General features: G+C 61.3%; 1 protein-coding gene across 1 annotated transcript; it reads right to left on the reverse strand.

Annotated features, from left to right (window-relative positions):
• Positions 1 to 571: 571 nt before the first annotated feature.
• UBALD1 (UBA like domain containing 1) lies at positions 572 to 8,701 on the reverse strand. The gene is made up of 3 exons (XM_054271203.1): positions 8,472 to 8,701; positions 2,731 to 2,790; positions 572 to 1,539 (listed from the first exon to the last, which is right to left on the reverse strand). The coding sequence occupies exons 1-3, from the start codon at positions 8,577 to 8,579 to the stop codon at positions 1,195 to 1,197; spliced, it is 513 nt and encodes a 170-aa protein (XP_054127178.1). The 5' UTR covers positions 8,580 to 8,701; the 3' UTR covers positions 572 to 1,194.
• Between the last annotated feature and the right edge of the window lie 402 nt (positions 8,702 to 9,103).

Consider the following 9,103-nt stretch of genomic DNA (forward strand, 5'->3'; position numbering starts at 1 on the left):
GTCTGGCAAGGACAGCAACCTCCAAGGGACCTGGGGAAGAGGGGATAGGAGCCAGGCCACAGCAAAACACCCAGGAGCTGTGGATGTCACAAGGGATACTGAGGACTCAGCACAGCCCTGCTTGCTGGGGTCCCACACCTCAGCTGATGTGGCAGAGCTGGGCTTCTGGGGCTGAGCCATGGATGCACCTGGCCAAAAGCAGCTGGCAGTCACTGCATGGCTGGAACAGGGTGTTTGCAGGAGCTGGAAATGCAGCCAGCCCTCCTGGGATGCACTGAGCCACTGGGAGAGGGGATCCTGAAACACTCCAGGCTCAGGGCAGCTCTGCCTGAGTCCTGCCACTGCTGCAAACGAAGCAAAGACACGGGGTTCAAAGGGGTTCAAAGCAGAAGAGCGTGTATTGCAAGCGGCTGCGGCGCATCCGGAGAGACTTCCAGCCGCCGGGAGAAAAGAACAGAGGGGTTAAAAACGATCCCAGTCTCTACGGTTACACTGTGTCATGCAAAACAGCCCTGGGGCAAACCCCATCCTGGGAGGCTGGAGGGGAGGGTGTGCTGGCCCAGCCGGACCACCAGTGCTCACCCCCTGCTCCCCACCCGGGGCTGGGCGAGGGGCCAGATGCCTCCCCGAGGGCCGGGGTCCCCCAGCCCTGCTCACCAGTGAGGACGGCGTGTGTGGGGTGGAGGCTGTGGTGGTGCAGGAACAGCCCTTGCTCTCTCCACCCCTTACAAAAAACAAGCCTCACGGGGTGTCTGCCCCCCACCCAGTGGATCGGGGCCAAGGGATGGGGGAAAACACTCAGGCACAACCCACTCTGCCTGGTGGGGCGGCCGGGGGACTCTGAGGAAGGGACCTCCTCCATAAATGTCACTGGCATGCAAACTCCGGTGTCCCAAGAGAGGAGGGGGTGCTCCCTCCCCACGAGTCTGGCAGCGTCAAGGTCCCAGGCAGAGGCCAGCACCGGTCCCACGCAGCCTCCCGCTGTCTCTGGGGAGCTCCATTCAGCTCGAGAACAAGTAAAAACTACTTCAAACCAAACCCATGCAAGGCAGCTATTTGCTCATGTGTCTCGGCGGCTGCCAGACGCCCTGGCAGCGCAGTTCCTCTCCTCTTTGGGGAGGGGGGGAGAGAAAAAAAAAATATATATATATTTATAGGCAGGGGTCCCCGCCGCGGCCGCTCTCCACCGCAGCCTCATCTCTCTGCCTCCATGGTCACGTTGGCCTTCTGTTCTGCGCTGGCCTGCTGGGAGACGGCGGCGGGCCAGCCCGCGGGCTGCGCCGGCGCGGCCGGAGTCCACATGCTCTGCTGCTGCTGCTGCTGCTGCTGCTGCTGCTGCCCGGGCGGAGAGGCCGTGGGCCAGGCGGGGTTGAAGGCCCCGTGCTGGGGCAGCGGCGGGGCCGGGGGCGGCGGGGAAGTCGCCATGGAGGCCACGGGGCTACTGCTGTTGAAGCTTTCGGAGGCCTTGAGGCGGGAGAACATGGTGAGGGCGTCGGGGAAGTTGGGCGGCGTGGCCGGCGTGTTGGCAGGAGTGCACATCTGTGGGGAGGAGACACGGGGTCAGGGGGGTCCCCACATTCTGCCTCCCACTGGGGCACGGCACGAGACCCCTCTGTCCCCCTCCTGATGTGGCATGTGAAGCCCCCAGACCTGTGCTCTGCTGGCTGTGCTGCCCACGAGCAGCTCTATGTAAGGGTCTGAAGGCTCATGCTGTGGTAAGAGCTCCTGACAGAGGGCCCAGACAGGACCCCCTGTGCCCAGCCAAGTTGGGGACCCCCTCTGCTCCACAACCCACTGGTGCCACCCTTCTGCCTCCCACTGAGGCGTGGCATGACACCCCTCTGCCCCCCTGCTGAGGCATGTGAAGCCCCCAGACCTGTGCTCTGCTGGCTGTGCTGCCCATGAGCAGCTCTATGTAAGGCTCTGAAGGGCCCAGACAGGACCCCTGATCCCAGCCAAGCTGGGGACCCCCTCTGCTCCACAACCCACTGGTGCCACCCTGGGCCTGCAGCTTTCTGGCTCTGTGGGCACAAGGTTCAGGCTCAGCTCCCATCCCCCAGGAGACTGGGCATGTTCCAGCCCTGCTGGGCACTCGCTTTGCATGCTCCAAATCTCCAATTGTCCCAGAGAGTCAAACAAGGCCGCAGCAGCCAGTAAATCCTTAAGACACATCTGCCCAAGCAGATTACGGGCTGCTGGGGCATGACAGTTAAGGGACTGAGTCTGGGGACAGCTGGAAGAGAGCAGAGGCAGGCAGCACCCACGTGTGGTGTTTACACACCTCCAGACACTCTGCACCAGAGCCACACTCCAGGAATTGCTCGCTCCAGTGAGCACACAAGGACCTGTGTGTGTGGCTGCTGCAGGATGGGAAGCACCATGGATCTGTGAGTGTGTTTACACAGGTCAGTGCTGCAGGCTCCTCCAGGCTGTCTCCGCCATGCTGAGCTGGTGTGGACCACTGGCTATGCCCAAAACATCCTCCCTCAGACTGTCCCTTTTGGTAGAGCAGCCCCAAACCATCTGCAGGGCTCTGCTGTCCCACTGTCCCACCAGCTGCTCTCCAGGAAAACTTTCCTTGGCAGGCAGCTCTGGCAGTGCCCAGCCAGCCCTCCCTGCCTGCACTCCTGGAGCTGGGAATCATTGAGCTGGACATGAGCACCAGGCTGAAGCACCCGCCAGCTGGTGCTCTGCCCTGGGAGAGCACTGGGGAGCTGGGAAAGCACTTACCATCTGATGGTGGTGGCTGTAGGGGATGTTTGTTTCTTGGAAAAAAGCACTGAGAGCAGTCTGAAAGGAAGGGGAAAAAAAAAGGGAAATTTGATGTTACTACCTGCATCCAAACTGGGCACCCACCTCACCCCTCACACTACTGGACCCCAAAGATGATCCAAACAGGCCCTGGGGGGGCATGAGGGCACAGCTGCTCCCTGTCCCCAGGCAGGGACCTGTGCCTGCCATCTGCTCACACCAGGGCAGGTGGTAACCATGTGTATTTGGGACCACCATCCTTGCAAGGAGCAGCTACTGCTGGGGCAGAGCCCAGCAGGTGTTTCACAACTCACCATGACACTCTGCAACCACCGTGTGCTGGGAAACAAAGGAAACCAAATCCAACCCCACCAGGAACCAGTTAAAGGCATGTCCTCAACAGGACACGATCACAACCCCCATACTGCCACCAGGAGATGCCAGGGCTGCAGCAGGTGCCCACCCCATATGCCAGAACATTTCCAGTTCAGCTGCAGACAGAGCATGATGGGGACTGACGTTGTTTTGTAGCTCCCAGTTAAAACCACTAACAGTCTGGTAAATATGTCACATGCCACAGGCGTGTGAGAGGACAAGAAGGGCTGCAGGTAGGGAAGGCCAGGGGAAGGAGATGGTCAGGAGGGCCATCCCAGCCCAGGTCTGGGAGGAGCAGAGGCAGCAGGAGGTCTGGGGGTGCACAGCACTGAGCTGATGCAGGAATGGTGAAAAGTTCTTTACTCAGAGGGTGCTGAGGCCCTGGCACAGGGTGCCCAGAGAAGCTGTGGCTAACCCATCCCTGAAGTGTCCAAGGCCACGTTAGATGGGGCTTGGAGACACCTGGCATAGTGGAAGGTGTCCTGCCCATGTCAGGGGGGGTGGAACAAGATGATCTTTGAGGTCCCTTCCATCCCAAACCATTCTGTGATTCCATGATGGTGACTCCTGTTCTGTGCCAGGCTTCAACCAAGTCAGGGCTAGAAAACAATGGTTTGATTCAGTTGTAGATGAGACTTGATACAGAACTGGTTTGGATTTATTTTTGGGTGAAGGAAAAGCCCCCTTCAGTCCCATTCAGGCCTCTCCCCAGGGCCTTCAGGTCTCCACTCTGGGGTGTGAGGTGTGGGGCTGTGGCTGGGTGTTGCCACTCTACCCGAGACTCTGCTCCCTTCCTGAGAGCCAGGGATTGAGATTACCCAAACTGCTGGGGGAAAAAAGGCAGAAAAGCCCAGAAAAAGTACAGGGAGGTTGTATCAAACCCTCTCCAATGGCAGCAGTCACAGTCCTGCCACCACCCATGCTTCTCATCCCAGTGTCCACATGCTCTTGTGTCATCCCCAGGGCCAGCATGAATGACACCAAGTCAGCTCAGCTCATTGATCCAATGGGAAAACTAATTTTGCCCCAAACATCCAGGCTGGCAGGCCCTGGGAAGGCAAAGAGGTTTATGGTTTCCTGACTAAACAGCAGAAAACTATTGGTACAACCAGGTGGCAGCCAGAGCAATGTCTGCAAACAATGATCCAGACCTGGGTGGGGGAAGCAATTCCTGCTGCAGAGTCTGGCAGCTCCCAGACCACGGGGGGAGTGTGCAATAGCTGGGCTGGCAGGGCTCTTCCCTGCAATAGCTGCATTTAATAACACAGCACCTGAACTCTGCACCCGGCCACGCTGTGAGCTCTGAGCCCTCAGCTCCTGCAGGCAGGACCCAGCAGATCCCAGAGTGACCATGCAGCAGGAATGGAATGGGGACTGTGGCCCTGCAGAGAGCTCTGCACAGGACAGCACACAGCTCTGCATTGAGGAAATGTCTGACACAGACACTTCTGCAGCAGTGACACCCCCTGCCATGCTACCCTTTGTCCTGGGTGAGGTTGGACGTCAACACCCCGAGGCCCTATCACTGACAGATCCTGATAAGAGAGGGGCAACACCAAACGGGGAACACAGGCAGAGATGTGGGCACAGCCAGACACCATAGGCTGATTAAATCTGCTCTGTGCTCCTCTTTTCCAAGTGGCCTCATATCTGGGACTGTGCCACTGGCAGACAGTGGCAGAGAAGGTCCCTGCTGTCCCCCTGAGCTGCCCACCAACCCCTGCCAGCGCTGGGATGAAAGCAGGGACTGGGCAGAGGAAGCAGCCCACCAGGGCAGTACCCTCTGCCCAAAACACTCTCTTCTCCTCCATCTGCCCCTTTCCAAGCACGGCAGGAACAGCCCCTGTGCCCATCACCAAGCCCAGGACCCCCTGTCACCTCCCAAGGGACCTGCAGAGCCCCAGCCTGGTGAGGGAGAGCCCCACACTCCCCTTGGTGCCACGGGGGCCAGGGACACACACAGGGGGCCAGGGACACACACGGGGGGCCAGGGACACACACGTAACCAAAGCTCCTGATGCCACCTGCTCTCCAGACAGCGTCACAAGTGCCACCGTGACTACTGCAACAGCAAAGCCAATTAAGCCTCCTCTGCTGGAGCAGGAGCCCGAGCCTGGCTCAGCTCAGACCCTGGAGCCAAGGCCCCAGTGCCTGTGTCACCCTGGAGTGCAGGGGAACAGGGCAGCCACGGCCTGGCCACACTCAGCAGGTGACCAGGACACTGTGCCCCCTCCCAGCATGCAAAACCAGGAGCTTCACAGGAGAGGGATCACACAGGGACCCTGCCAGGGTGCCAAGAGACACCTGTGGTGACTCAGAGAGAGGGTGGCTGGAGGTGTGAGCCCTGCCAGCATGGAGCACCCAGCAGCAGGGGCAGCCCTGGCAGCACCCTGTCCTTGAACCACAAGGAAGGGGCTTCATGAAATGTAAATACACCAGAGGAAGTGAAATCCAGCCACAGACACAGCAAGTGAAGCCAGACACCTGCTCCTCTTCTTGTTCCCCACACACAACCTCTCTACACTGAACAGAGGCTCTTAGCACCAGGAAAAGGAAGGAATGGGTGGGTTTTTTTAGAAGCAGCTTTTTCTCATTCCTTCCCAAATAGCCCCAAGGGCAATGAGCACATAAAGCCAAATAATATCTTTCTACCAATAAAAGAGCTTGATCCACTGCCCAGCCCCATGTGAGACTCTGCAAACTCTGAAATGTCTGCCTGGTAACCTGCTGGGTTCCAGCCACAGAGGAGCTGCCTTCCCTGGCTTCTCCCAAAAAGCCAGGCCCTGGAAGCTGAGTGCCAGCCTTCACCCAGAGACACTCCAAGCAGCTTTCCTGGGCCTGTAAACCTCCCCCTGGGATCAGCCATGGCACTGCTCCAGCTGCTGGAGGGCTGGGCTGGCAGTGCTATTCCAGCTGGCACCCACAGCAGCCATCCCTGGAGGCATGGAAAGGCCCACAGAGCTACAAAAGCTGCAAATTAAACTGGGCACAAGAGGACAAAGCCTGCCCAGGGTCCCTAGGAAACAGGAGAGCAGTTACAGCGAGTGGGAGAGGCAATCCACACCCTTCCATGAACTGCCCTGTTCACCAGGGATACATGGGATGAAAAAAAAAGGCTCCTTAATCAACCCCAAGTATGGGACAGACTCTGATCAGCTCACAGCACAGCCAAAGGTGACTGTATCCCGAATGTTTTCCTGACCTCTGACCCTGCTCACTGTCCTGGATCATGTTCCTTCTGCCCTGGAAAAGCTCTGGGTCTGCCAGGGCTGGAAAGACACACACAGAGCAAATCCTCTCTGCAGCCCTCACTTCATCTTCCTACACACAATGGACCCTGAGCAGCCAGACTCAAAAACAGCACAACTCCAGGGAAGCAGTCCTGAAACACCAACATCCCAAAGCTGCCTGTGCTTCACAGCAGCCTCCCTCTCCCTCCTGCTGCTGACAAACACCCCAGGGGCTGTCACAGGCAGCAAATGGGACACTGGCCCACAAAGGAAAGGTCCTGGGCAGGGCAGATGGATGCCAGGAGTGCCCTGGCCAGGACAGAGGCACAGAGCTGGGACAATCCAGCTCCTGTTGTGTGTCACTGTGCCACTGAGCTAGCCTGGCTCAGTGCAGAACACCTCTCTGTCCCCGTGGTGGCCTCACAGGCAGGAGCAGAACGCTCAGGTACAAGCAGGCTGACGGCATTCACGGTGCCCCTGGAGGAACGCTGTGACTCCAAGGAGATGTTAATTTATGCTGCCTTCCCTCGTGCTGAACTTGCCTGAACTCCCCCGATTTACACTCACTGCAGATGCACAGCAGCCAGCAAACGGGTGCTGCACTGGAATAACAAAAGGCTCAGGAGTACTCCAGAAGGGAGGTGAGAGCCGGCTGGAGCGCTCGGGAGGTGATCCCTCCCCAGCGTGGCTCCCAGGAGGAGCCGTGCCCAGCGGCCATTTTGCAGAGGGAATTATCTGACCGTTGCACCAAAAGTGAGTGGGAACATGGTAACGGCAGCGTTTGTTTACAGCCCAGCTTCCTCTGAGTCATGTGAGTGCCCAGCCGGCAGGAGACGGCTCTTTCTACTTGTGCAACTCGCCAAACGGTGGCAAAGTTCTGCAAAAAAAAAAAAGCCCTTTTGAAAGGCACGTTAAAAACTTCTGTCATCCCTCGCCGGCTCTTTTGCGACACGCACGGAGGTGGTGGAAGAGGATCCCGCCTGTCCCAGAGGGCCACAGTCAGGCTGTGTTAGTAAACAAACGCCGGAGCACGTTACACATGCAGCACACCCCACGCCAGCCGTGCTCCCGTTCACCGGGCACGGCGGGGGCATCGCCGGCCGGATCCTCCGCACATCCCTGCGAGCCCAGCCGCGCTCCCCGGCCACGCACGGCTCGCTCTGGCCTCCTTCCCGGCCTGTGATAATGTGGGAATGCTGTGCCCGCACGGCGATGGGCGCCGTCCCTACCGGGTCCGCCCGGCCGCTGCTCCATTAGGGAACAGCCCCGGGACAGCCCCGGCAGGGAGGAGAGGTGCTCCGGCCACCGAGAGGAACCAACGGAGCCCGCTGCTCCCCAGCCTGACTCAGAGCTGCTCCCGCAGCACTGCACAGACATTTCAATTACCGAGGTGCCATTAGCGTCAAATCCATCAGCTCCAACCTAGGGAGCTGCAGAAGAGAAGGAAAAATCCTATTTAGAAAGCAATTTATTGGCGACGGCCACTGCACTGCTCTTTGCTCCCTGCACTTCGGCTCCGGGTATCGCGGCAGGAGCTGAGCGCCCCGAAAGGCACCGGGGAGCTCGGCCGGCGCCCCCCGCCCCACGCGCGGCCTTAACCCCTGTCAATGTCACGGAGTATCCCGCCCGCGAGCGAGAGGAAAAGGCGTCCGGAGCCAGGAAAGCTTTGACCTACAAAGTCTCCTCTCCCACGGCTGCCCGAGAGCTTCAACTCCCCGGGGCAGGGCCGTGGGAAAGGCAGCGCTGGGGTTTTCCAGCCCACGGCCACGCGGGAGGGCTGCGGCGGGGGCGGGGGGGAACAGGACGAGGCTTCGGCGGATTCGGCGATCCCGGCCCGGCCGCGCTCCGGCGTGGGGCCCCGGGAGGCTGCGAGCCCCTCTCCGCGCACCCCCCGCGCAACGTGGCCTCGGATCGCCCGCCCCGCGTGGCGCCCACGCTCCCCCGGGCACCGCCGGGGGCCCGGCCCGCGCCCGGCCGCCGTTACCGCGCGTGTGGGCGGGCGGGGGGGCAGTGATGTGTCCGCAGGGCCGGGCTCCGATCCACGCTGCCCGAACCCCCCCGCGATGCCCCCGTGCGGGGACCCGCCCGGCGCCGGTACCGGGGCGGCGGCCTCACCTCGAACTGCCAGTGGGCCGCCTGCAGCAGCTGCTTGGCCTGGTCGGCGGCGCATCCGGCCGCCAGCACGAACTGGTTGATCATCACCTGGTGCTTGAGCTCGTCCATGGCCCCGGCCCCGGCCCCCGCCGCCCTCAGGGCGCCGCCAGCACGGCGGGGCCGGCGGCTCACGCCAATGTTTACCGGGCACTGACTCACGGCGCCCGCCCAGCCCCGCCCACGGCCGCCCGGGGCGGGGCGGCCCGGCTCGGCCCGCGCGGAGCCCCTGGGACTTGTAGTTCCTGCTCACCACGCCGCCCGCCGCCCTGCCCCCGCTCGGACCACAACTCCCAGCAAGCCCCGCTCTGTTTGAGGAGCGCTCGGCGCTCGTTGAGTGACGCCCTGGGCCTGCCAACCGCCGCCCGCGACTTGGTAGTACCTGACCGTATATGGTCAACAACGGCGCTGCCCCCAATGGGAGGGCGGCGGGGGCGGGGCCGCGCGCGGGGCGGGGCCGCGCCGGGGCGGGGCCGCGCGGTCACGTGGGGACGGGCGGTGTTTACAGTCGGCCGCGTGCGGTTTCCTGTTGACGTGAGGGAGCGGCGGGGCGGGGCGGGGCCTGCCCGGGGGAGCGCTGCAGCCCCTCGGCACCG

The sequence above is a fragment of the Melozone crissalis genome, unplaced genomic scaffold, assembly GCF_028551555.1.
Source record: "Melozone crissalis strain CALT ecotype California unplaced genomic scaffold, PUWL_Pcris_2 ptg000012l_1, whole genome shotgun sequence".
In the NCBI taxonomy this organism is placed as follows: Eukaryota; Metazoa; Chordata; class Aves; order Passeriformes; family Passerellidae; genus Melozone; species Melozone crissalis.

Bases quoted from the DNA above. Each gene is read 5' to 3' on its own strand.
- UBALD1 (XM_054271203.1), bottom strand. From the start codon at position 8,579: ATGGACGAGCTCAAGCACCAGGTGATGATCAACCAGTTCGTGCTGGCG. The intron at 2,791-8,471 runs GTGAGGCCGCCG...CCTTCCTTTCAG, and splicing joins CGGCCCACTGGCAGTTCGAG to ACTGCTCTCAGTGCTTTTTT. The intron at 1,540-2,730 runs GTAAGTGCTTTC...TCCTCCCCACAG, and splicing joins ACAGCCACCACCATCAGATG to ATGTGCACTCCTGCCAACAC.